At 36.8% G+C, this 26,975-nt stretch overlaps 3 protein-coding genes across 4 annotated transcripts; 1 reads left to right on the top strand and 2 right to left on the bottom strand.

Annotated features, from left to right (window-relative positions):
* Positions 1-12,368: 12,368 nt before the first annotated feature.
* LOC144555644 (protein MAINTENANCE OF MERISTEMS-like) lies at positions 12,369-13,493 on the bottom strand. The gene is made up of 4 exons (XM_078304044.1): positions 13,356-13,493; positions 12,804-13,255; positions 12,541-12,718; positions 12,369-12,431 (listed from the first exon to the last, which is right to left on the bottom strand). Exons 1-4 carry the CDS (start codon positions 13,491-13,493, stop codon positions 12,369-12,371), a joined length of 831 nt encoding a protein of 276 aa, XP_078160170.1.
* Positions 13,494-16,477: 2,984 nt separating this feature from the next.
* LOC144555127 (aluminum-activated malate transporter 9-like) lies at positions 16,478-20,488 on the top strand. Its single transcript, XM_078303358.1, has 7 exons — positions 16,478-16,923; positions 17,699-17,836; positions 18,129-18,398; positions 18,512-18,648; positions 18,752-18,898; positions 19,109-19,458; positions 19,851-20,488. The coding sequence occupies exons 1-7, from the start codon at positions 16,542-16,544 to the stop codon at positions 20,155-20,157; spliced, it is 1,731 nt and encodes a 576-aa protein (XP_078159484.1). The 5' UTR covers positions 16,478-16,541; the 3' UTR covers positions 20,158-20,488.
* A 629-nt stretch (positions 20,489-21,117) lies between these two features.
* Positions 21,118-25,674, bottom strand: LOC144555126 (Eukaryotic aspartyl protease family protein). Of its 2 annotated transcripts, none has more exons than XM_078303356.1 (9): positions 25,042-25,674; positions 24,423-24,540; positions 23,773-23,996; positions 22,808-23,044; positions 22,234-22,387; positions 22,046-22,125; positions 21,810-21,924; positions 21,592-21,664; positions 21,118-21,495 (listed from the first exon to the last, which is right to left on the bottom strand). In XM_078303356.1, the coding sequence occupies exons 1-9, from the start codon at positions 25,539-25,541 to the stop codon at positions 21,380-21,382; spliced, it is 1,617 nt and encodes a 538-aa protein (XP_078159482.1). In that variant the 5' UTR covers positions 25,542-25,674; the 3' UTR covers positions 21,118-21,379. The 2 variants fall into 2 exon arrangements, with proteins under 2 accessions (XP_078159482.1, XP_078159483.1); XM_078303357.1 differs by having other exon boundaries at positions 22,234-22,384; positions 25,042-25,649.
* Between the last annotated feature and the right edge of the window lie 1,301 nt (positions 25,675-26,975).

Below are 26,975 nucleotides of genomic sequence, written 5' to 3'. Positions count from 1 at the left end.
AATTTCAGTTACATAAAGTCATGCCATATCCCATTCCAATCGGATTCAAACCCAAGTCAAAATTGCAAAGACCCAATAGATTCTAACTTACCGACTATTAATTCTCTTCTTCGTTTATAGTCTATATTTTTTTGAAAAATAGTGGTATTACCACCGATTTCATAGAAATCAAAGCATACCTAATATGGTACCTAAAATAGATACCAAAATCAAATATGAAAAGTCTTACATCAAGTCACCATCAACAAACATAAAAACATACAAGGAGAGATAGTACTACATCAAAAGCTAAAATGGAAACAAAATGAATACTAAGCAAAATAAAAGTCTCAAAAAGCAATCATATCCTAGAAGACTAGTAATCCAGTAGATCCTCATCCGACATCTCGTCTCCAGACATATGATCTGGGAGGTTGCCAGCTCCAAGAGCTTGGCTGGATTCCTCTTCCTCCTCCAGTATCTGATCTGGAAGGTCCTTAACATCACATGGAAGCATTAGACTTAATTTTAAGTATGAATTATTAGAGCTAGACTTACACCAAAAAGTAGCTAAAGAGATTATCTTAAACCCTAATGATTTAGCAGAAATGGGAGTAGTATTATCATTAAAAATAACTCTATTTCTTTCTAACCATACATTCCATAAGATAACTCCCCTTAACAATTCTACAAGGAGTCTATCCTTTAAGGGAATAGAAGCATCAAGTAACCATAAATCATCTAAAGAATTACAGGTAAAGGGGAATGAATTGTATGTGGCAATCCAATTCCATATCAAGCGTACATATGAACAATGTATAAATAAATGGTCAGCGCTCTCATGTTGGTCACAAAATGCACAAGTAAGATTTCCTGGCCAACCTTTTTTTGCCAAGTTAACCTTAGTAAGAATTTTATCACGTCGGACGAGCCAAAGAAAGATTTTGATTTTTAAAGGGATGTGAGATTTTCAAATGGTATCATATTCATAATTTGGAATACCCCCATATTCTAACCATTTATAAAAAGAATGAACAGTGAAATGATCATCTTGTGACCATAGCCATATCAATCTATCTTCCAAATGAGAAGACAAAGTAAAATGTTGAAACTTGTGGTGCAAGGTAATCAATTCATCCCTATAAATACCAGTTATTTGCCTTTGAAAAGACAGACCTAAATGAGAAGTAGAAAATGCCTCGGCTACATAAATAAACCTATCAGTAACAATGGAAAAAAAGGTTTGGAAATTGATTTTTTAAGGTATGTTCACTACACCATCTATCTAACCAAAAAGAAGTTGTTTTACCGTTACCTATTTCTTTATTTAGTCCTAAATTGATAACCACATGATCTTTTAGGATTGATCGCCAAAAAGGTGAACAAAGAGGAGTAGTAGTTCTAGTTCCATATTTACTAAGAAAAATATTTTTCCATTTACCAGAAACAGAATTATCTAGAAACCGATACCACCATTTAGCCAGAAGGGCCTTATTCATAAGCTTGAGGTCTAAAACCCCCAAGCCTCCCTGATCTTTACTTTTGCACACAATTCTCCATGAGACTAAAGAGTATTTTCTTCTAGTGGAGTTACCTCCATGCCATAAGAATTTACGTCTAATTTTATCTATTTTATGTCTAATTTTAGCAGGTAATCTATATATGGATAACCAAGATAAGGGAATAGCAGAAATAACAGAATTTAAAAGAGTTACTCTACCTCTTAAAGATAGTAAAGAGCCTTTCCACCCTTGCAATCTTTTTTCAATCTTATCAATCAGCATTTGTCAATCGATATCAGTTAGAGATTTATTATTAATAGGAACACCTAAGTAAGTAAGAGGTAAAGTGGAGATCTTACACCTCAGAATTGAAGCAAGTTCATCAGTTTCAGTATCTAATAAGTTAAGAGGATACATCTCGCTTTTATCATAATTAATTTTTAAACCAGAAACATTCTCAAAAGCTACCAATAGCCATCTAATATGTGTTAAAACTACTTTATTAGCCTTAAGGAAAAGAAGAGTATCATCTGCAAAATGTAAATTCATAACATTTCCGAAATTTGAAAAGTTTCCCAAACCATCGACAAATCCTCCTCTATTGGCTTGTTGAAGGATTTTGTTTAAAGCATCAGTTACAAGGATAAAAAGGAAAGGGGATAGGGGATCTCCCTGTCGTACCCCTCTTTGGCAAGAAAAATATGGGCCTAAAGTACCATTTAAATTTACACATGTTCGGCTACCTTCTAAAATCAATTTGATCCAAGTAGTAAATTTTTCCCCAAAGCCCCTTGCATGTAATATTTCAAGTAAGAACTCCCAATTAACATGGTCAAAAGCTTTTTGAAAATCAAGTTTGAATAGAACACCTTTTTGCTTCTTAATTTTCACTTGATGAAGAACCTCATGTGCACAGACTACATTATCCAAAATTAATCTACCTTTAATGTAAGTTGTTTGAGAAGAGTCTATTAAAGAATCCATAACTAAAGCTAATATATTGGCTAATAATTTTTTGATTAGCTTAAAACTACAATTAATTAGACTAATAGGCCGAAATTTTCTAACTGTGGTAGCATCCTCCTTTTTAGGGATTAAACAGATGGAAGCAATGTTAAATTTGGAAATATCCAAATTATTATTATAAAATGCTGTGAATATCCTAAGTAAATCATCTTTAAGAATATCCCAAAACGATTGATAAAACTGAAAGGACATACCATCAGGCCCAGGAGCCTTAGAGGGATTACATACAAAAACAACCCATTTAATTTCCTCTAAAGAAAAAGGTGCTTGTAAAAAAAGACATTGATCAGCAGTTAAATTTTCAGATGGAGCCCACAAATTGTCTTGTAAGGATAGTAATATTGGAGTAGAGGACCCCATAAGGCTTTTATAAAAGTCAGTAACATGACGTAAAATTATAGATTGATCAAAGCACATAGAACCATCAATTTCTAAACTACCGATAGTATTTTTCTTTTTCCTATTTGATGCCACAACATGGAAAAATTTAGTATTAAGATCCCCTTCTAAAAACCATTTTAATCTAGACCGTTGTTGCCAGTATTGTTCTTCTTCTAAATAGAGCGTATATAAATCATGTTGACAAGATTTCCAGTCTTCAAGGTTGTTCTCAGAAAGACAATTATCTTCTAGTTGATTTTCAAAATAACCTAGTCTAGAAAGCAAAGTAGATTTGTTTCTCTTCTTTTCATCTCTAACATTAGAGCTCCATCCTCTTAATTTTTGTCGTAAATATTGCATTTTAAATTTCCAACTGTTACCTAGATCAGATGATAAAGGATTATTAAGTCAACATGAAGATACTAAATCATAAAAACCCTCATGAGCAAGCCAGAATTTATCAAATTTAATAGACTTAGAGTGGGGAATAACAATTGCCTAAGTGTCTAAAATTAAAGGAATATGATCTGAGTAGGCTCTAGGTAGTGAAGTGAGTTTTGAAAGATTAAAGTGTGCGTTCCAAGAAGTGGAACAAAAACATCTATCTAAGAGTGCCTGTGAAGAAGAATTAAGGGATCGTGCCCATGTAAACTTTTTATTAGATAACGATAATTCCATTAAGTCATTGGTCCTAATAAAAGAATTAAATCGACTACTAATTACATGATTATAACTATTACCAGATCTTTCAAATCTTCGTCTAATCATATTAAAATCACCTAAAATTAAGAAAACATCAATACCTAAAGAGCATAGATCATTCAATTCAAGAAGAAAAGCTCTTTGAGAAGCAGTGGTTAAATGACCATAAACAGTTATAAAGCACCATTCAAAGTTATCAATCTTATTTCTAACATGTACCGTAATGGAATAATCCTTAACATAAGAAGAGATTAAAGTAAATAAAGAGTCATTGAATCCTAAAAGTAAACCTCCCAAAGCTCCCTCAGAAGGCTTAACTATCTAGTTATTGATTGTATTACTAAGAGTTCTCAAAGATCTATCATGAAATAATTCTTTCTTAGTTTCTTGTATACTTACAAAGTCTATATGATTATCACTAATTAAATCCCTAAGGTACCGTCTTTTAGTAGCTAGGCCTAAGCCTCTAACATTCCAATTGAGGAACTTAACCATTAGAAATAGTAAGTGCCCCAATTTGATTAGACTCGGGAATATCATTGATTCCTAAGTCTTGAGAACCTGTAATGTCTGATGAAACAGAAGAAACAATAATCTGGCCAATAGGAGCACTCTCAGATAAAACTGACATAAATTTAGGTTTAGATAAAGAACGCAAAGCACGAACTATTTGTATACTATCATCTAAAGTGTCACCTAATTTAAAACCACTAATATCATACAACTTTATTAAATCCAAGTCAGATAAAGAAGAGTAAGGGAATTGATCAATCAAAAATTGAGTACCTGTGGTAGCTTTGGCAGACTTGGATGAGGATGAAGAAGCTCCACTTCCAACTGTAGCTTCTGTAGCACCAGCTAGATGGTTGAGTTTGACACGGAGACTGTTTCTAGGTTCTTCCATAGAGGGCACTGCAAGCTGCTTTCCTTTGCGCTTTCTCTCCTTATCATTTTTGAGAGCCACCTCGCGAGGATCGTGAGGAATAGGAGGCAATGGAGGTGGAGGAGGTAACTTGCCTTGAGAAGCCCATGGATCACTTTGATTGGACTCACTATCAGGCAGTGAATTTAGCAAAGCGAATCTATTAGAATCCGCAGAAGGCATGGCTGGTGGAGGAGGCAAAGTGGCTCCAAAAGGTGGAATGGGAGGAGGTAAAGGAATAGTAGCAGGGTGGGGCATGGGGGGTAGGGGAGGAGGAGGAGGAAGTGGAGGGGGGGCTGGAATAGGAGGTGCACTGGGGGGTAAAGGGTGAGGTTGAGGGCCTGGCCGTTCTTTCTAAAAATGACGATGTGGGACCGAAGTCGGCCGGCCATCTCCTTCAACAGCAAATTGTACCCAATAATAACGAGGCACACCATCTGGGCCTTTGAAGTAAAGCTTGCGACAAGAAGGAATGTCCGATCGATCAGAAACCCCAATTTTCAGCCTCAAATACTTCATATTTTCACCAGCTTGCTTCAAAGGGTCGATTTTGATAATAAATCCCCCAATCTCACTTATTAACCGCTCAAACTCAGACCCATGTGACAGAGATGAAGGAAGACCATAGATCTTAATCCAGCAAGTAAAGGGTTCCCAACCACCATCGTACTTAACTGGATCAAAAGCCTCCAAAAGAAATACTATATCCCCAAGAAGGATTCTGCCCTCAACAATAGCCAGCTGCCTCCAAGTCGGATCAGGTGGATGTAAGAAGAAGCAATCCTCACTCAAAGGAATAGCTTTCCACTGAAAATCCTTCACAGGAAATAGAGAAGATAAGGAAGAAACAATGAAAGCAGCACCTTTGTGATAAGAGTCTTTGATGACTACTCCTCGGCTTAAAATTTCAACATGTTCTCGGATTGATTGAGTGCAGGAAAAGCGCATAACAGGTAAGGAGTTGCCTTGTGTTTTCATTGCTGGTGTGAGAGGAGGGCGAGAAGAGGAAGGAAGCATTGTAATTGTCCGGCAGGTGTGCGAACGATGACCCAGACGGTTGCAAGCAAAACACACAATAGCGTTGTGACATGATTTAGCGAAATGGCCAGAATCACCACATTGAAAACACACTAATGTACCTTTTTTAGTTAGAGAATGAAGGGATTGAAATTTGGAATGAAGACGATCAGCCCCCGTCGAAACCCTAGGTTGATGGAGTTGTCGGAATGGAACTGATTTGGCGGTGGAGGACGAGAAATTGTTTGCCACAACCGGATCAAGAGAAGCAGCAGCAATAAAAGACCTAGCAGTGGCCGTCGAATTTACCTTCGGATCTAGAGGTAAACTTTCGGTTCTAGAGAGAGCTGTCCTCCATTGGTGAAATGCGTCGGGTGGAGGAGAGGGAGGAAAGGTTGGTGACGACTCAGGAACAGGGGCGGAGAGGAGTGTTAGTGTAATAATCTAGAAGTCAATAATACGATAATTTATCATAAAGCTTTGTTCATGAATTGGATGATTAATATCATTTTGTTGCCTTGAGTATTATTGAATTTATGGATCATTTCGAGTTCATGACTGAAATTGTGAAACTCCATAATATAGATAATATATACTCTTAAAAAGTCACTGACCAAGGTAATTAGCAGGAACACTAATTACCGCGATAAGGTTAGTATGTGGATTGAAAGATGGTTAAGTTTTACAAACCACCTGACACGAGATGTAATTTTAATCACATAGATACATGTTCTAGGAACATGGTATTTGACAAACCCCGAATGAAACATTAAATAGAATTGTGTTCGTGTCATTTATGTTTTCATTCAGTGTCACGTTCTACAGTATGAGGTATTTATCGTTCCCACTGAGAAATATGTATGTGTGATTGTTATCTACCGCTGTCCGTAAAAAGCAGTCATAACGGTAGCTTTTCCATATGTATAGCTTAGCTGAGGAAGTGATAGTTTACCAAGAATACTATTTGTCCCTCGTATCTCTATACGAGCTATGGCGTCACTGGGCCCATTGATAGAGTAAGATTACCTGCTAGCGGTATAATTACAAGAGTAATTATATTTGATAATCTGCTCAAGATCAAGAAAAGATTCAGTTAGCAAGGATGACACACATCTACCTTGAAACTAATCTGATAGCTATGAGACAGAAGAACAGACACAAGTAAATTGTTTACTGGATTGTGATATTGTACTGTACAGCATCATCTGTGTAATTGGATGGTCATGATGTGTTGCCAGATGCCACCCATGATTATAGAAGTTAAAACAGTTTTAACTCTATTTACCAACATAACACAGATCCTATTGGGTCACACCATATATGAGTTAATCGGAGAATCTTATTGTGATTGATTATAAATTGGTTATGATCAATAGTAAGATGGTTATAATTAATTATACGTGTTATAATTAAATTATAAATATTATGTAAAAATAACAAGCAAAAACATTGGTTAATTTATAAACGTGTGTGACACGTTGTATAAAAGTTAACCGGTTAATTTATAAATGTGCAGGACACGTTGTATAAATTACCGAAACAACAACCGCAAGAAAATATATATAATTGTTCAGAATAATTATACGAATATTATTTGTATTCAGGCCGAGGGCATTCGGGTCTTTTCAGATTCGTCTTATCCGCATGACATGTCATCGATCCTATCCAGATGGCACGTCATCGATACCGAAACAAACAACCGCAGAAAAATATATATAATTGTTCAGAATAATTATACAAACATTATTTGTGTTCGGGCCGAGGGCATTCGGGTCTTTTCAGATTCGTGCTTATCCGCATGACATGTGATCGATCCTATCCAGATGACACGTCATCGATCTTATCCACATGACATGTCATCCTTATCCATTCAATGACATATCTTGTAAATAGGCATAAGTTGAGGGGTATTTCGGTCTTTTGCGAACCTCCTCAAAAGCCTATAAATAGAGGGGTGCATGTAGAGAGAAATTCACTAATTCACTTGTATCATTTCGTGCAGAATCGAATCGGTATTTTCTCGGTTTCTCTCCCAAATAGTGTTTCGGTTGAGAAAAGAAAGTTATACGTAGTTGACGTATAATCTTGCGGGTTGTTGTGGAGAATATTTAGGAGATCGATAAATAGTATTTTACCGAATTTAGCGGTATGTCAGTTTTGCATATTGATGAAACTGAGCAACCGAAAATTCGTGTTTACGAGTTTTCGTCTTTTCCCCGTGAATAGTGTTTTTGCAGAATTCCGCGGTTTACGGTATTTCTGGCAGAAGAAACAAAATGCTCTCTGGTTAGTCCTGGTGGATAACCGATAGAGGTATCACACGTGTGATACTCCGAGTCGATTCCTTCCCTGGTGAGGCTCTACTCGCTCGGTCTGCATTCCAACTGTGATTTGGAAACAAGGTATAAATATGTTATATTAATCTATTTAATTGGTAAGTAGATTAAAGTTTTAGAAATCAATCATGGAGTAGATCTGTAAAAGGATTAAATTGGGTTTTGATGCCAAAGGAATACTGAAGGTGGACCGCCTTGGAAAGTTTCCCGACATACCCCGTTTAATCCTGAGCTTAAGTTGGCTGTAGAAATTTTTGTTCTACGGTCATTCCGCAACTTAAGCCTAAACGGGTTTCCGGTTACAGCACCTGGCAAAACCCAACAAGGAGGTGGCCTGAGATGGGTCAGCCACTGGGTTGAGGCGGAAGAAGAAGCGCCGAAGAAGAAGGCGCATCAGTCGGGCCAGAGAAGAACGAGTCCAAGGCGCCTCCCGTGAGATGTAGTTTTTCAAAGGGTGAGACGATCGCCTGTAGCGGAGGTATTGGTGTAGACGGCGTGCAGCGGGTTGAGGACTCCAGTAAACGGGATTGCTCCAAGAACTGCAACATGGAAGACTCCATAGTTGCCAAGACAGAGGATATAGACTCCATAGAGGGGCTGGAGAATTCGGCTGAGGCCCAAGAATCAAATTATTGAAAATCTGGTAGAGGCCCAAGAAGGTTTGATGTGCTAATTCTTGCTTTTCCTAGGGGGGTATCTGCTTATTACCTTGGGAGTCTTGTCAGAAGCTTCTCTCCACTAGCAGCACCTGAACGGAGGCGTTGAGGTTTTGAGGTCTAGACGAGATCTTGAATTTCATATGATCTGCGTTCGTTTCTTTATTTGTCCATTGGGCTATCGGCAGTATGCTTTCAATTTGCATTTTTGAGATTCCATCCGTTTATAGTCTATATTGTTTGCTTAAAATTCAAACATCAATTGGTCTTAAGTCTTAATGAGTTACGAGTCAACTCGAGTTGATAACGAGTTAAATACGAGTTGAGTTGTGAACTCAGTATTGTCTTCTTAAATCAAGTTGACTCGCTCATTAATTTAATGAACCGAGTACAAGCATATCACAACTCGCTCAAACTCAGTTCATTAAAAGCCTTACATGCTAGGTAGTTTTGCATGTACTAATTTAATTTTGCACAAAGTGAAATGTACAAAAGAGAAGAACTTGTTGATTAAACTTTATGTTGAGAAATTAGGTTAATTGGTATTTTTTTTAGAATTTTTACATAATAGATATAGGGTTTCGTCCAAGATTTCTTCGATTTGTTAACTCTTTGTTTGTTGGTGCCGATTTTTTTTTTATCGTAGCATTAAAAAAAAATTAAATTTATGACATTAAACTTATCGTTTCATCAGAATACCATAAATTTTCATACCACAACGTCTCTTAATATAAAAAGGACAGAATTTGAAAACTTTGATGGGTTATTTTTTATAAATATGAAGATTCTCATATTAGTATTTTTTTTTCTTTTTAATGCAACATAGAAAATTAGTTGTTGGACAGTTGGAGAGGGAATCAAATCTGCTGAAATTCCAAAAGGATTTCAAGGACCCTGAAATACTAACTTTAGCCGTCTAAATTTTGTATACACGAATCTCAAAGCAAAAAGTTTTTATGCATAAATCTCAAAATATATATTGAAACATGAGTAGAACTAGGGTGCTCTTAAGCTCACCAAAGTTTTGGTGAGCTTAACTCTAAAACTCATCAAATCGATTTCAAACGACGAATCCGAACCGTTGAAACCCACCTATTTTACGCATGATGCAACTACATGTGAAATTTTTAAACATTTGAATTAATTTAGTATAAAGTCAAGCAGTCAAAATTAGAAGGTTAATAAATTAATTTTAGTGCATTCATTTTTTGAACGTTTTTGACCGCTTGACTCTATACTGAATTAATTCGGATGTTTAAAAATTTCACATGTAGATGCATCACACGTAAGATAGGTGGGTTTCAACGGTTCAGATTCGTCGTTTGAAATCGATTTGATGAGTTTTAGAATTAAGCTCACCAAAACTTTGATAAGCTTAAGAGCACCCTAGTTCTACTCTTGAAACATATAGACAGTTGAAATGAGAAATTCAGATTCTTGAAATCCTAGGGGATTTCAGTAGATTTGTTTCCGTTGGAGAGAGGTAATGACAATTATGACAATAATGACATACTCTTAGGAAATTGAATGCTAAGATCTATGATTCTTTTATTTGCCGATTTTTTTAAAAATACCCAAAACAAAAAATAAATAATTTAAAATGCCCAGGATTTGGACAAAATTTTAAAAATGCCCAAACCGCCGAAAAATGGGGCGGTCCGAATTTTTTTTTTTTTTTTTTTTTTTTTGCAAATCAAATTGTTTTATATATTCAGATTTTTTGCAATAAAATGTACCTCTGATTTTCTTAGCAAAACAGCTTGAAAAATCATGAAAATGTACCGACATGTAGTCTTGACATCCTAGAACAGCACTGCCAAGTTTCATGTAGAATCTCTGAACAAAACATGAAATATAAGCTCGTAAAAATAGCCCCAACTGATTAATGTTTCATCCGGGGTCCAACTTTGCACTTCTGGTTTCCTTGGTAAAAATCTCCAAAAATCATGAAAATTTACCGACATATAATCTCGACATCCTAGAACAGCACTGCCAAGTTTCATGCAGAATTTCTGAACAAAACGTGAGATATAAACTCGCAAAAATAGCCCCAACAGATGAATGTTTCTTCCAGGGTCTAACTTTGCACCTCTTGTTTTCTTAGAAAAACATCTCCAAAAATCATGAAAATTTACCGACATACAGTATCAACATCCTAGAACAGCACTGCCAAGTTTTATTTAGAATCTCTGAACAAAACGTGAGATATAAGCTCGCAAAAATAGCCCCAACCGATAAATTTTTCTTCCGGGGTTTAACTTTGTGGTTATTTTTATTAGTGTTTTTTTGTTCTTATTTTTGTTGTTGTACTATTTTATTTTAGTGTTATTTTTGAAGTATTTTTGTGTTCTTATTGTTTTAGTGTTTTTTTTTCAAAATTGTTTAATATTTTTTTTATTGTACGAATACTATCATAAAACATAGTTTAGCCCAAAACTAAAACTAAAACATAATAAAACATAAAACATAATAAGCTAACCATAATAAGCTAACTAAAATATAAAACATAATAAGCTAACTAAAATATAAAACATAATAAGCTAACTAAAAACACAAACATAAAACATAATAAAATATAAAACACTACATAATACAACTATAAAAAAAACCCACGAGCTCTAAAACATAATAAAACTAACTAAAAATAAAACAAAAAAACTAAGTGCTCAACGATACTGCGAAGGTGTATATCGGTTAGCTGGTTGGCCCCTGTTCTCTCTGGTGAAAACCCGAGCCTGATGCCAATTATTCCACTGTACTTCTCCTTCCTGCGCCACACGAGTTGGTGTGATCTCCTCCATGGGCTCAGCCTCTCTGCTCATCATGAGTGCTGTACCCCATGGATCATCGGCGGTGTGGGTAGCTGGCGGTGGCGGGGGGGGTATCGAACAAGGATGCCGCAAGCTGGGAACCATAGTCAGGCTGAGTCCCGCTACCAGAGGCCTCTCAATCATGAGACCTCTCCGGATACGGCTGACGCGGTGTCGGGGAGGCGGCTGTGTCGAACTGATAGTCTCGAACAAAATCTGCAAGGCTGAAAGTCAAGCTCTCATCCTGCATAGGGTGGATCTCCGGAGACTCCCGCATCGGCTGGATCTCTGGAGACCCAGCCTGGTGCTCAGCCGGTGTCGGCATGTAGGTAGGACCCTGCAAAGATACCAATAATTTAATAAATTTTACCTAACTTACTTTACCGAAGGAGAAAAGTGTAACTAATTTGACATAAAATATAAAATGCCATACCTGGGGAAGAACTGCACGTCCATGCTCATCCCAGAAAGCGTGCCAACCGGACATGCTCAACATCCAACGATGGTAGTCCCACTTTGGCTGGGATGTGGGCTCCGGTGGCATCTGACTAGCATGAACAGCGGGCTCATCGGGCTCATCCCTCTGTACTCTGCGCCAATCGATGTCCTCTCCGGCGTCTCTGAGCATCGTGACTAGCTTGGCCTCATGGCCATGGCCCTCAATGCAAGGGGCAACCAAGTTCAACATCGTGTGCCCAAAAGCCCTATAGCCACGCCTTCCAAGACAAACGATTGAATGCCCGGCACCTTTAATTGCCAGTAGTAGCTAAAAAAAATAAAACTAAAGTTAGACGAAAAAAATACATTAGGGAAAAAATGAATTGTTTGAGGTGCATTACTTACATCGCGAGCAACTTTTCGGCCTGTAGGGGTATAACCATCATCCTCGAAGATCTTCGCGCGAAGATAATCGCCGTAATCTCCCTCAAGATACACAGATGCCATGCCGACCCGCAAGTACCAAGCCTGATATCGCAGTAGGGGAGGCCCCTGCAACTGCATCTCACCAACCTCCGACATCTGCCACAAGTTCTCACTCATGCTCGCTGCTCTGTTGTAGTGGTCCAGGTAATACGTACTCCAATCTGCTTACTTTTAGGCTGTATTTTGAAAAATATTAGCCGTCAGGAAAAAGTTAAATAATTAAAATAAGAAAATAATTACATGACAAGTTAAATAATTAAAATAACACAGCAATAACATACTGACTTTGCAAGCACGGCACAAGTTGGAGTAAAGATGTGCTAGGACAGCCCCACCCCAGTTGTACCTTCTTGACGTCCCAAGGTCTCGCAACAGCTCCAGATACATAATCGGGATGGAATCACCGCTCGAATCAGCGAACATGACAGAACCAAATAGATCCATCACGAAAGCCCGTGTGTATCTATAATGTCGAAATTACGGAGCACCTCATTTTTTAGTATGAAATATAGTACAAAATAAATATATATAATGGTTTATATGAGTACCTCTCAATGTCCTGCTCTGTGGATCCCCAATGCAGACCTCGATTGGCGAATAGAGCTCGCAGTGCCGTCTTCTTCACATGAAACCTCGACTTCCCGCCATTATCACGTATAGCTGGCTCCGCTCCCAACAGCTCTGCGAGGGTGGTATTAATCGTGTTATCATCAGTGGAGTCTGATATGCCACCGACGGGCACGCCCTGGATGGGCAAACCCCAAAGGACACTCACATCCTGGAGAGTCACTGTCATCTCTCCAGACTGGAAGTGGAACGTGTGCGTCTCGGGGCGCCATCGCTCCACTAGTGCCTGGATAAGGGATGCATTAGTAGCCTTGCTCTCCGTCTCCAAAATATCGACCAAATGGTACAACCCCAAATTTCGTAGATACGGGTCCATCAGAGAGTAGTACTGCATGCCGTATGCCCGATTCTTACATTCTAGGAGGTCCTGACTCTGTGTTGAAAAAAAAAGAAAACAACATAAAAACCTAAAAAAATGAGCAATTAGCAAAAATTTAAACTTTCAAAAAAGAAAGGAAAAAGTAATCAAGTACCTCTCGGGATGCCAGTGAGACTCGATGCTCACTATGAGGTATCCATAATAATGGACTAAAATGCTCCGTGCTGTCCACGGAAATGGGATCATCAGTATGGTCGGGTGGTGGTGGTCTCCTAGGCCGTCCCCTAGCCATCCTACGTTTGGAAAAAAATTAGACATGCTACAATTGATTAAATTATGTTAATATGAAAAAAATTGTTATTTGGGCAAAATAGGATCATCACTAATTATAAATATTTTGGTACCTACATTGACACTAATTACCATTAAATTCGGTACTTCAATTAATTAACCCTAATTATAACTAATTAGCACTAATTGCGATCAAATTTTGGACTAAATATAAATATTTTGGTACCTACATTGACACTAATTACTACTAAATTGGTACCGTAATTAATTAACCCTAATTATAACTAATTAGCACTAATTATGATCAAATTTTGGACTAAATAATCCAAAATAAAATTAAAACTAACTTTGGTACCATAATTATCACTAATTATAAATATTTTGGTACGTACATTGACACTAATTACCACTAAATTGGTACCGTAATTAATTAATCCTAATTACAACTAATTAGCACTAACTCAACTAACTAAAAAAAAATAACACTAATTTTGGTACCTTACTAACATAATTGGACTAATCTACAATTTTTTTATACTACAAATGAAATTTTAAAAAAATATATGGACTTACTTGCAAATTGGGAGAAGAGAGAAGAAGAGAGGAGAAATTCGGGTGGGAGGAGAGAGAGTGAGAATTTGAGAAAATGAATTGTGAGGAGAGAGAAAGAGCATGAGGAATGAATATATAGGCCCGGACCGCCCCATTTTTCGGCGGTTAGGAATTTTAATTCCGGACCGCCCCATTTTTCGGCGGTTTGGGCATTTTTAAAATTTTGTCCAAATCCTGGGCATTTTAAATTATTTATTTTTTGTTTTGGGTATTTTTAAAAAAATCGGTTTATTTGTTTTAAAAAAGTAGTTAGGCAAAGGGGATCTTCGTCTCCATTATTACTCTTCAATCTCGTTGCTGATGTTTTCGAATAAAGTATTTATTGAAGGTGGGGCAGCTGGTCGGTGGAGAGGGCTTGGACCCCACCCCTCGAATGGACGCGTGAATCACATGAGATGAGAATATGGCGATTACTGACCGACCGAAAGCATTTCTTGTGGATGGCTGTAAATCTGTAATGCGGAGGTAGATCAAGACTCAAGAGGTGGCATTTCTATAATTTATTCATTCGACTGACAGGATTTATTGTAACATTCAAATTATTTTAGAAAAACCTCACCCGGCATGATACATATAGAAAAATCTCAAATTATTTTAGACGAGCAGCTTCTTCTATTATCAACTTTGAGCGAATATTCCTGCAACAATGTCAAATTATCTTTATCTTGGTAATTAATTTCAATTTTATTCTGTGAGACTTTAAGTTTTGTACCAATATTTTATTTAACATTCTTGCAACATGCCCTATAAGCAAGCTTCATATGCATCTCAACTGTGAACCAGTTGAAATACTAATGTGACAAAAACAATATGGATCGCAAAATTTAGCACATTAGCATTTGGAATTGCCAATTAAATTAGAAAAATAAAATATGTTGAAATATGTAAGTCTCACAAACTTAAATTTGGGATGAATAGAGAGATAAATTTCTCGACATTGTCTAAGAAGATAATTTTTTAAATTGTTGATCTGGCAAAAAAATAGTTTTTGCAATTACCATCCATGTTTCTTCGTACATTATAAATTTATAATAATCAAATGCTTTCATAGTTACATCATCATACATCATCATATGCAATAAATAAAGCAATTGAGATAAACATGCTCTGAGTTTTCCTAATCCCAAGAACCAAGCATAAATTTTGTTATAACTTTCTATTTTTTTTTAAATAAATAAACAAATCAAACTGTAATCTACTCGTCTTTAATATTTTCGTGTTTGAATGATTAATGGAAGAAAATAAATTTAACTTTCATTTATGTCTTATTTCTTGTTTGGTTGATTAAAATTTAGAAAGTTAATAAGAAATTTGGTGGTTGTTGTAAGTTTGTGATGAAAAACTTGTATGGGAATTATATTGGTAAGATATAAAGTTGAACATTTGTATTATTATTTTTTAAATATTTACAATAAAATTTATTTCCATCCATTACATTCTAAATTGGGAGGAACCCGATTCTATTAATTACAAAAGATACAATGTTAAATCTTTCACCTCCTGTACCCTTTATCTCCGAAATAATTTTGTCAACCAAACACGATTGTACATAAAGTTTTTTTTTCTTTCCATTCGCTTCCTTCCTCTACTCTCCATCCAAACAAGGTGTTAGTACTAGAGATTAGAATTTAGAATGCAGATGCAGACAACAGGTAATTTAATTATTGAAAGTATAATAGGAATCTTTAAAGGTACGAATTTCGGAAATAATATAAAAATAAAAAAGAAACTATGGAGATTGGGGAATTCAGATCCTCCCGATACTCTAATAGAGAATCTTTTACGATTATTGGATCTGAACCGTTCTTTTTAACTTGGAACGAATCTCAAAGCCCACTAATACTGTCTCCTACCCTAGCTCTAATCTCAAAGCAGCTGGAAGTTAATCTCAAATTGTAAAATGAAGTGAATATTTTATAGGATACTTGTCAGGAGATTGGACAGTAATAAAGGTTTGTTTTTTAAATAATTTTTAAATTAAGGACTGTTCGACAGCTCAGTAGAGAATAAGAATGAATGTAAAAAATAAAAATTTTGATCTAGATTTTAGAATAAGAATGAATGTAAAAAATAAAAATTTTAAACTAGATTTTACTATTTACTTGAAAAAAAATGTCTGAATAATTTTTTTTTTTTTCACGTGGAAAGTATATTACTGTCGAATATTGCTTTGTACCGAGCATTTATTGCATGAACCGGGTTTCAATTCTCGAAATTACCATCTTTGATATAACTGACCCCATATATCTTCTTCCTCTCGAGGGTGTTTATCTTACGTGGCATGCCGCTTCCATTGTAGACTTTTATCTTTCTTCCTATCGATTCTCTCTCTGTCATAGTCAAAATCACAATAATAGTTCTCAAAACCAACCTCTTCTGGTTATCTCCCTCCCTTTCTGTCGCTCCTTCTTTCGCTTGCTCCTCTCGAAAAAAAAAAATGGCGACGCAACCAACGGGCCCAACTCCAGTACTAGGCTCGCTACACTCGGTGTTCAACTACCAGAGCCGAGAGCGCCTCCTCCCCAGTCTTAACGGACACGATTGGTTCGAAGATGAGCCCCCGCGCCGGGGATTCCTCCAGCGGTCTGTCAAATGGATCTCTGATCTCGGTCCATGGCTGTACGGGAGAGCCGTGGCCTTGTGGGTGTTCGGTCGATCGGACCCTCGCAAGGCAGTCTTCGCCGCAAAAGCGGGGCTCGCTCTGGCCATTGTTTCCCTGTTTGTGTTTGTCGACGATCATCCTTTCTTTAGAGAGGATCTGGGAAAGCACTATGTCTGGGCTATTTTAACAGTGATCGTGGTTTTTGAATTTAGTATCGGTGAGTTCGTTGGTTAAAGTTAATTTCCTTTCTCTTCTCTTTGTTTTGACAAATTTTGGAGGGTAGACCAATCAAAGCGCAATTCACAAATTTAGTATAGTTCAGATTGTTTAGTATAAATCATATAAGATTTGTTGAATTATTATTGAGTGATCGCTTGAAGAACAATGAACTATCAATTTCTGTTCGAGTCCGGTGCTTATTATTTTGGTTTTAAATTTCCAATACTTTCCTGTAAGACTTTCGTCTTACTTATTTAGGTATCCATTGGAGACGTGGCACGTGAAGAAAATAAGTGTGACAATTTACTAGGCTATCTCCCAATATTATATTATAGCCAACAAATTGTATATTGACAAGCTGACTTTTCACAAACATTCTTGTATTTAATCTGTGTAGTTTTTTTCTGAATCTGTCAAATCCTTTTAGGAAAGAACCGTTAAAGTTATTTCTTAAAAGAATGCTCACAAAGTTCCTATAAGATGGAATATTCTAGCATGCTGACCAACATGTGATTAGTTATTGACAATAAGATTGTCTGTATATTTTTATTACTTAAATTAAAATAAGAATCTTTTTTTTTGAGGTGATTATATATACCTACTTCTATTTTGGAATTATATGACCTAAGCTTAAGCATGAAATGCATGACATAAAAGAACAGGTCAAATAAATTTAAACGGAGCCTGCTTACTGCAGCACTGTAATATCCCCATGAGGTTTGGTACCATTACAACACGCGGTACCAAAATACTAACACTGCCATTCCTGACAGGTGCAACATTTAGTAAAGGATTGAATAGAGGTATAGGTACATTGTTGGCTGGAGGGCTTGCTCTTGGCTGTGCTGAATTGTCTACACTGACAGGAAAGCTTCAAGAGGCTTTTCTTGTTATCAGTATTTTTGTTGCTGGTAATTACCTAACATTTACTCCGATTGTTTGCATATTGCTTAATAGCTAAAAGGTATCTGCATAAGCTACAACAGGTTGCCATTCTGCCCAGTAACAATAACCCTAATCCAAAAATTACATAAAATTATCCAAGTTAAGCTAACCTTGGTCTCAACCTTGAGTTGTATCCAGTCATGGTAATATTGTATCTACCAATGTGAAGGTGGCTAAGTTCAGAGATGCTGAGAATATTTGGTAACTTGCATTATCCTTCTTGATATCTTTTTGTCATCTCAATATTTTGATTTGTAGGGTCTGTGGCAACATACTTGAAGTTATATCCAACAATGAAGGCATACGAATATGGGTTTCGAGTTTTCCTGATCACATTCTGCTATGTGATGGTCTCGGGTTACAGGACAAATGAATTTGTTGCAACTGCAGCCAGCCGTTTTTTACTCATTGTCATTGGTGCAGCTGTTGGGCTCAGTGTAAATATCTTAATTTACCCCATATGGGCCGGTGAGGATTTGCATAACTTGGTTGTGAAGAATTTTATGGGGGTTGCCAAGTCATTGGAAGGTAACTCTCTCTCTCTCTCTCTCTCTCTCTATATATATATATATATATATATCAGAAACACAGTGAAATCAATAACAACAATATAAAAGAATGTGTGCACGCCTATGTTTCAGGGTGTGTGAATGGATATTTGAGTTGCATGGAGTACGAGAGAATCCCGTCTAAGATTTTATTATATCAAGCACATGAAGATAATTTGTACAGCGGTTACCGGTCAGCCGTCCAGTCAACATCCCAAGAGGACAGTCTGGTCTGCTGCAATTATCTAAACTAATATAATTTAATTTTGTTGAAGTTGTAGCATATCTCAATCAGATTAGTTTAATCAGAACTTTTAAATAAACTTGCGCCAGTTAGGTTTTGCTGAATGGGAGCCACCTCATGGGAAGTACAAGATGCTGAATTATCCATGGAAGAGCTATATCAGAGTGAGTGGTGCACTGAGGCACTGTGCTTTCACGGTCATGGCATTGCATGGATGCATTCTGTCAGAAATTCAGGTTCGTGTTTCTGTAATTCAACTGTACCAGTTTGTACCCATTCTTTTATGAATTCCCTGAATCACCGGCATTTGCACACTTGTGCTAATTCAAGGCAGGTTTACCAGTAGTGATCAATGGTGCTGCTACGTGCTTCTGCTTGTCTCAATCACTGGTCCATAATGTCATTTGACCTACCCCTGTTTGTCTCAATCACTTGTGCTATTGTAGGCACCACCGGAGTATAGACAAATATTCAGTGCTGAGCTACAGAGAGTAGGAATTGCAGGCGCAAAGGTGCTTCATGAGCTTGGTGACAAGGTGAAGACAATGACCAAACTAACGTCAATAGATATCCTAGCAGAGGTCCATGCTGCAGCTGAAGAGTTACAAAAAAAGATTGACCAGAAGTCATACCTCCTGGTTAATGCTGAAAGCTGGCAAGTATTCAAGCAGGGAAATGATGCAACCAAGGATGCCACCTCTGATGTGATCGCCAGCAGCAAGCCCATACTACGTGAACAGTCGTTACATGAACTCAGATCTGTCAAGGGATCTATGATGACCACTTCATATAGCAGGTGCAGTGCCTGTATTTTTAGTTTTTGTTGGTACAGTTTTTCTCATGTCGGCATGGTATCAGTAAGTTTGATATAATTTTCTCTGTCGGTATGTCATTAGTTTGGTTTGGTGTTCCTTCCTAAACTGTTTTCTTTGAGCTGACAATGCTATAGGCAGTATCAGCATTTTTCTTTTCTGGCGCGGTAGTGTATGCTTTCTTTTAGGTTGGTATGATATTATTATGCTTTGGTTTAGGTTGGTACAGTATCAGTCAAAACATGATGATAAGATGATAAGTTTTATTTTTCTTGTTTACACTGGTACAAGGCTGTCCTCGTAAGCCACATCCTATTTATTGTAATGAGTGGCTGGATTTAAAGTTATGGTCAATTAAAATGAGATTGTTTTACAGATTTGATTCATCTTCAACAATGGACATGACATTTCGTTTGTCAATGTGGCCGGGACGAAGGTCGTTTCACCCCGCTGATCCTATACCTAGCGAACAGGAGTCGAAAACACATGAGAGTGCCAGTGCTCTGTCCTTAGCAACCTTTGCTTCCCTCCTGATTGAATTTGTTGCAAGACTGCAAAACATAGTTGATGCTTTTGATGAATTGAGCGTGAAGGCTAAGTTCAAGGAGCCTGTGATTGAGCCCGGGGAGGAGAGAGAAGGGATCTGGTCCAGATTTTGCCATGCAATTGGGCTGAAGAAATGATATTTAGGTTGGTGTACATATTTTTTTTCCCTGTTTCTAATGCTCTTCCTCTCACTCGATTAAAAGTGTTAATTTGGGTCTAACAAGTGCAATCAGAGAAGTCTCTTGTTTAGGTCTAGGGATTGGCAATTGAATTCTTTAAAGGTGAGATCAGGTGAGCCCATATAAATTACAAATATAAGCATACTTGTTTTGTAATCAATTTTGATCATAATTTATAAGGTGGTTGTAATGTATTATTGTGTGCTAGTAAATTTTTATTGTGTACCCTTGAGATGTAGACAATGAAACATTAGAGAGATCTTGCTCAAAGGCCATATTTGACCCAAAAGATTCTAAAGATATAATTTCATGATGTTTTCTGCCTATTTGTGGATAAAACTGTCTGCAAAATTACTTGTGATCCTTTTGTAACAAGTTTTGATAAAAGCAAAGCTATTGGAGAAAAGGATTGGAACTACATATTTCAGGGTAGGAAGCTGTACATTGAGAGCAATTTTCAAAGCTGATCTGATACAATATATATATATATATAGAGGAGGGTTCAAATGCACCCAAATTTTTGTGCACCCAAATGCACCCTATTCTTTTTCTCCATTTTCATAGTCCGAATAGTCAATCCGAACCGTTAGATGCGATATATATATTAAGATGTGCTTGGAGACCAAATTTTACATTTTTTGGAATTTTTTTGCTATTTATTAAGCCACTTTGAAAAATCGCTGATCCAATGGTCCAGAAAATGTAAAATCAGTGATTTTCAAAGTGGCTTAATAAATAGTAAAAAAATTCCAAAAAATGTAAAATTTGGTCTCCAAGCACATCTTAATATATATATTGCATCTAACGGTTCGGATTGACTATTCGGACTTTGAAAACGGAGAAAAATGATTTGAAAGATAGGGTGCATTTGGGTGCACAAAAATTTGGGTGCATTTGAACCCTCCTCATATATATATATTTTTGCAACATAAATTATACAATAAATCTTATTTCCACATCTCCCGAGATTACACAAATACAACGAATTAATGTATCATACTAAATGTTTATGACCAGTTAAATAGTCTAAATTAGAAATAATTATACATGCACATATTACATATATATATTTACAAAACTGCAAAACTGATACTACCGAACCTTTAACAATATGGTCTTTTCTGTAGTTACCTTTCCCAATTATATACCAATTATATGAAGAACATGATCATTCGTCTTCTCAGAACAAAAAAGGGAAATCATTAGTTTTTTGTGGGCGGACACAGTCTGATCGGACCCATCCGATTCGATTTTGTTCATTATCGTATATTACCAGCTTCCCACGTAGCGAAACATCTACAAATTAGTAAGATGGATGGAATCTTAATATTTGCCAAAAAGTACTCCAATAAAGGCTGTGAAACACATCTTTAATGTGCTAAATTATCATACCTCCAAGGATAATGGTTGAGCCATGTTGAATTTCCATCCCGTTAAGCATCCCTAAGCAGACATTGCCCTTCTCCTGCACAAAGAGGGACCTCAAAAATGAGAGAGAGAGAGAGAGACTTGTGTTGGATTATCATTCCCCCTTTTACTGTTGTAAGCTTGCGCACAAGAAGTTATTCTCTCTTTGCAACTCAAGCAGTTATATAGGAGAGGAGACTTACACTTATGATTAGGTAACCTTCAGGAGGGATGACAAATGTTGTTGGCACAAATAACCAGCGTTTTGAAAAATGCAAAGTCACCGGCTTAAAGTACTTCTTCACATCACTGATAGAACTGAAAAGAAGCAAAAACTTTATCATGGATGTCAAGTTTGGTTATACAATATGGATCATGGTATTTCAACCTAGTAGTTTCTATGATCAGAGCACATAATCGAATAGTTCACTAGAATTACCTGATGGGAAAATCAGTTTTCCAACACAAAGGCAGAGTTTTATCTGAATCATCTTGCACAAGACTGCTGATAGATTTAAGCTATAAAATTTCAAAAAGGGAAGGAATTCAATAAAAGTGAACTGCATGCCTTGGAGGTAACAATTAAAAACAGAGGATTGAAGGATAAAAAGTCAAAAGGGAGCTGACCAAGGATACCAATTTGGTGTATGCATCATTTGGAAGATAAGTGTATGAGCTCCCGCTGTCAAATATTACTTGCATTAACTTGTTTCTTTGGTCCCTGGAACTGAGTTCTTGATCACCATACCTCATGTTATGAACAGATGTATGGTACAAACTCCTAATGTAAAAAGAAAGAAAGCAGTTTAAGAATAAAACATCGCAAAAAGGTATAATACAAAATGAATAGTCAGCCACGACCTCACAAGGAACTAAACAGATATCATGCAAAGATTTAAGCTCCTTTGCCGTTGAAAATGCTTATTTTGGTGCCTTTGCTATTAAAATGTATCTGTTTTGTTTTGTACATGTGCACACATGCTGAGTGTTGTACTGAAGTAGGGACTAGCTGATGCATCTGGTGTGCCTGGGTGTTTGTGGGCTACGGGTTGTTTTTGGACCTTGTTATAAAATTTGTTTTCATAATAGGAGGAGAACCGGACTTACAAATAACCCCTTTTTCAAAAAGAAAAAAAATGTGCTGGTACCATATGTAGAGAATTGTTTTATCATCAGGTAAAAAATAAAAACACGTGCTTACGAAAGGCTGTTAAGGGTGGAGATCCATGTGATGCCCCATCTTGGGACATAGTCGTCACCTAGGAACAAATACCCACCGCCACTCGCCTCACTAGTAATGCAGTGGCCTATAACATTGGAAATAACCCCTTGATCGGCTAGCTGAGATGGGAGGCTAATTTTGGCAGCACTGAGCCCCAAAATCCCATCAGTTTTTGCAGGAGAGGCCAGAAGCTGCCCACGTTGGTCGTATGCACATCTATAAACATAACAATACAAGCAACAAACTATAATCACTCATGGGAAATGCGGTGGAATGGGGATGATAACATAAAGTTAAAAGTAACATTACGTAAGGTCAAGGATATCATCAGCCTTTTGTTACGACACAGACCAGATACATAACATATATATAACAAGTATACACATACTACCAGAGCTCACAAAAAGGAAAAGGAAACAATATTGCAATTAAACTTGAGAATTTCACTCCCAAAGATATCAAAAACAACTTTGACAAAATTTCAGTTACTATGGTTCCAAGGAGGTAATCATGGCACCTCAGGTCCCTAGATAATTGGGATCCAAATCACTATCTTACTATTTTGTTTTCTATACTTATAAGTAACCTTTTCAACATATGAATTTCAAGAAAGAAGGGCGAACTAGCACATTAGAGGGACAAGCCAACAGAGAGAAACCATGAAATTAGGGGGCTGTCAAGAATAGTGACTTGGAATATGCCATAATCAAGTGTATAAAGGCAAGGGTACGTTTAAGTATTAGAAATAATGACAATGTCATTTGCACGAGAAGCCCATATTGGCACAGGTTATGTGCCCAGGAAATACAAACAACGGAAAATCTTATCTACAAGTACTATAATATTGTAGAATTGTTGCTCATGAATATGGACCGTGGTTATATTCAACAAAGTTTCCAAAATAAACTGTATTGTGATTTAACATAGTAATAACTTCAGCATACCCAAAGACAAAGCTTAGTTTTTCCCTCTCAGCATCAGAAGTCATGAGATGCATCTCGTCTCTTGCCAAAACACCGACAGAGGAGCTCCGATCGGCGTACTCGACCTCATAGTCACATTGCCTACATGTGGCACAGTAGTTCTGGTTTCCTTGCAACTCCTGGCACAGAGAATCCCTAGGTGGCACTATCCTCCCTTTTGCTGGCTTATACAATGAATGTGGCCCCTGTAAAAATGAAGAAGAAGAAAGTAAGAATTCATCCATTTGTTGGGTAAAAGAAAATTGTGACATGAAATCACGAGATTACTGCTCTATAATATATAAAGCCTGAGAAATGTGCAGGGGCGGAATTGCAAATTAAAATTAAAATGCACAATATGTGGTGAGTGAGATTTTAACCCAAGTCCCTCAACTACAAAATAAAGCTCTAACCACTAGTAGACTACAAGTAAACATTTGATATTTATTGACCGGGGTTGGACTATATAAAAAGTTAAAAAAAAATTCAATTCAATTCAATTTCAATATAGATAATTAAAATTTTAAAATCATAGGGGTGACTTGGCCACCCTTCCAATACATCTAGATCCGCTTCTGGAAATGTGTAATAAGTAGAATTTGGTTAATACCAGTAGCAACAATTAAGTTTACCTTGGCACAACTGGTGCAAGGGGCGTCACACTGTATCCATGTCAGATCGCTACCAGTATCAACATCAAGATAGTAAGGTCTTGGTGGATTCCCCACAAATATAGATGTATAGTATTGTCTGTATTCTTAAGGGAAAAATAGCACATCAGTTTCTGGTCAATATTTGTTTGAAAACTATAAGAAGCTTCATGAAAGTAAGAACATAAAGTTCTAAGCTTGTAATCAAAAAGATAATTTCTTAATAAAGATTATCTATTATGTCAAGTATCAAATACCAGCTATTATTATTATTATTTAAGATAAAACATCTCAGAAGAGCACAGTATTTTGAAGAAGGCCCTGAAATAATAAAACTTCTTACTTACATTTGGAAGTAATATTAATATGCCGAACTTAAAAAGGACAAAGAAAACCAATTTATGCAATACATGATTAGTTACGATAGAATATCTGTTCTTAACGAGCCCCTTTTTTTTACTAAACTAAAACAAAGTCAAATCAAGGTGAGAAACAGATCTGTCATTACCAGCGCTATTTTTAACTTGTTCCAAAAATAACAGAATATTGAAGGTAATTTCCACAAGATAGCAAATTACTTGCCACTTATCAATCAACTTACCCGTCTGGATACACATTGCCTTGAATCGGGAAAACCGTACTGGAATTGACCGAACCAGTCGAATCAGACCGTACTGTCACTGCCTTTTTCTCCTGAGCCAGCTTTACATCCCCCATCTCTCTCAAAGTCCTTCCTCTCTGTTTCGGATACAACTGGAGAAGAAACGACTTCGTCTCGTTCTTTTTCATCTCCTCTTTTACGGATCCACTCAACAGCTGATAAGGCAACTCAGAGTACAAGCAACCGTACATTGACGCCGCGATGAAAACAGCAGCTAAGAGGGCAAATATCGCTTTCTCTGGGGAAAAAAGCGATGGTCGAGGCGGAGAGGGGGATCGAACGATAGCGGAGGGTGTGGAAATAGTAGGTGGCGGTGGTGGGGTGAAGGAGGAGTCCCCGTCGGAGAGGGTGAAAGCAGTGATGGTCTTACCCTTGGAGGGGTCATCGGAAGGAGGGAGAGAGATGATCACGACTCCATGAAGTTGGGGATTATGTTCCATCGAGAGTTCGCCGGCGGCGAGTGGCGTGGAACCGCCCCTCTTGGGATGGGAGAAGGTGAGAAGAGACGTTCTATGGTCAATACAGTACAATAGTTGACAAAAGGAAGGGGGGGAATGGAAAGGATAAAGGAGCCTTTCCTTTGTTTAACTTAACCCAAGTTATTTTTGCTAATGTACCCTTGTGAAAATTGGAATCTTATTTTCTGAAGCCAAAATGTTTTTGTTGCTTTGTTTCTACTTTCTACAGATTTATCATATTGTAATAGTTTGAAAGATTATAGAGTTAAAGATAAATGGAATAAAAATATTTCCTTAGATGATATATTTTTATCTCCGTCAATTCATGGGAAAAATATTGTTGGACTTTAATTTTTTAATTAAATAAGAAAAGGTGATATAGTTCTCTCAGTCTGTAGGTTACTATTATTTTTTCATTCTCTCACAAACTTAACATAAAATAGCTAAGATATACATTATTGTCACACTATTATTTATATGAAGATATAACATGATTATTTATTATTTAGATAATTATAGCATCATTTAATAATTTATCTTTGAAGAATTTATGATATGAATTTTCTCAATATTAGTTTCTTAAAAGTAACATGTAAATATGTAATAATACTCAAATAATAATATATCAATGAACGCTCAACTTAAATATTCAAAGATAGATGAATAACGTGTGTTGGTAAATTAGATAGAGGACATCAAACTTGTATGAAAGAACTTTGACCGGCCATTTTTATGAAAGAACTTTGAACGCTCAACCACGGTCTCTGAGGTAATATGAAGACTTTACAAGGACTTGAATGTAACATGGCAGAAAACAAAGAGCCGTTCACAAATTTGATCTACTGGGGACGTCTCTGCTATAATTCTTAAGCAGAGACTGCAGAGTACGTCATATGCAACGAATTGAATAGTACCAGATGGCGAATTCCATTGTGGCAAAAATGATATTTAGACTGTAAAGTGTAAACCACTGTGAAAACTCCGGGTGTATGTAAACCACTGTGACATACATCCGTGGCTTCTATTATTCTCTTTCAACCTTTTTTTCAACTATATTTTTTTTTATATTTCCCGGGGAATGCGCGCAAGCAGAGCATGATGTTGATTGGTGCGATCGTTTGACTATTGAGGCGAGAATAGAGACAACGGAGAAAGGAGCGGATGGACCTGTGGAGTAGAATAAGCAAGATCCTCTGTTGCTGAAACAGAGTGTGAAATGGTGTGCCAAGTCATGGAGTACAAATCTTTCCTCGTAGGCACTAGGCAGGGCAAACCCAAATGGAGTTTGTCCTTTTTTGGAGATACTTTTGATTCTCTCCGAAATTTTGATATGTAATTTGAGTGAAATTTTGATATGTAATTGGAGTGAAATTTAGAGTTAAAATTAAACTATTTTTTTGGATTCAGATTGATTAT

This window comes from Carex rostrata, chromosome 6, assembly GCF_964058835.1.
Source record: "Carex rostrata chromosome 6, lpCarRost1.2, whole genome shotgun sequence".
Lineage (NCBI taxonomy): Eukaryota > Viridiplantae > Streptophyta > Magnoliopsida > Poales > Cyperaceae > Carex > Carex rostrata.
Note: the sequence above shows the minus strand (reverse complement) of the source record. Positions and strands in the feature narration are given on the sequence as shown.

Excerpts from the sequence above, each read along its gene's own strand:
- LOC144555644 (XM_078304044.1), bottom strand. The coding sequence starts at position 13,493 with ATGGCTAGGGGACGGCCTAGGAGACCACCACCACCCGACCATACTGAT. Across the intron at positions 13,256-13,355 it reads TCTCACTGGCATCCCGAGAG|AGTCAGGACCTCCTAGAATG; the intron begins GTACTTGATTAC and ends TTTTCAACACAG. Across the intron at positions 12,432-12,540 it reads ACTTGTGCCGTGCTTGCAAA|CCTAAAAGTAAGCAGATTGG; the intron begins GTCAGTATGTTA and ends TTCAAAATACAG.
- LOC144555127 (XM_078303358.1), top strand. The coding sequence starts at position 16,542 with ATGGCGACGCAACCAACGGGCCCAACTCCAGTACTAGGCTCGCTACAC. Across the intron at positions 17,837-18,128 it reads TATCAGTATTTTTGTTGCTG|GGTCTGTGGCAACATACTTG; the intron begins GTAATTACCTAA and ends TTTGATTTGTAG. Across the intron at positions 18,649-18,751 it reads CATCCCAAGAGGACAGTCTG|TTAGGTTTTGCTGAATGGGA; the intron begins GTCTGCTGCAAT and ends AACTTGCGCCAG.
- LOC144555126 (XM_078303356.1), bottom strand. The coding sequence starts at position 25,541 with ATGGAACATAATCCCCAACTTCATGGAGTCGTGATCATCTCTCTCCCT. Across the intron at positions 23,997-24,422 it reads CTTGCACCAGTTGTGCCAAG|GGGCCACATTCATTGTATAA; the intron begins GTAAACTTAATT and ends TCATTTTTACAG. Across the intron at positions 22,388-22,807 it reads TCCACCCTTAACAGCCTTTC|GAGTTTGTACCATACATCTG; the intron begins GTAAGCACGTGT and ends TTTTTACATTAG.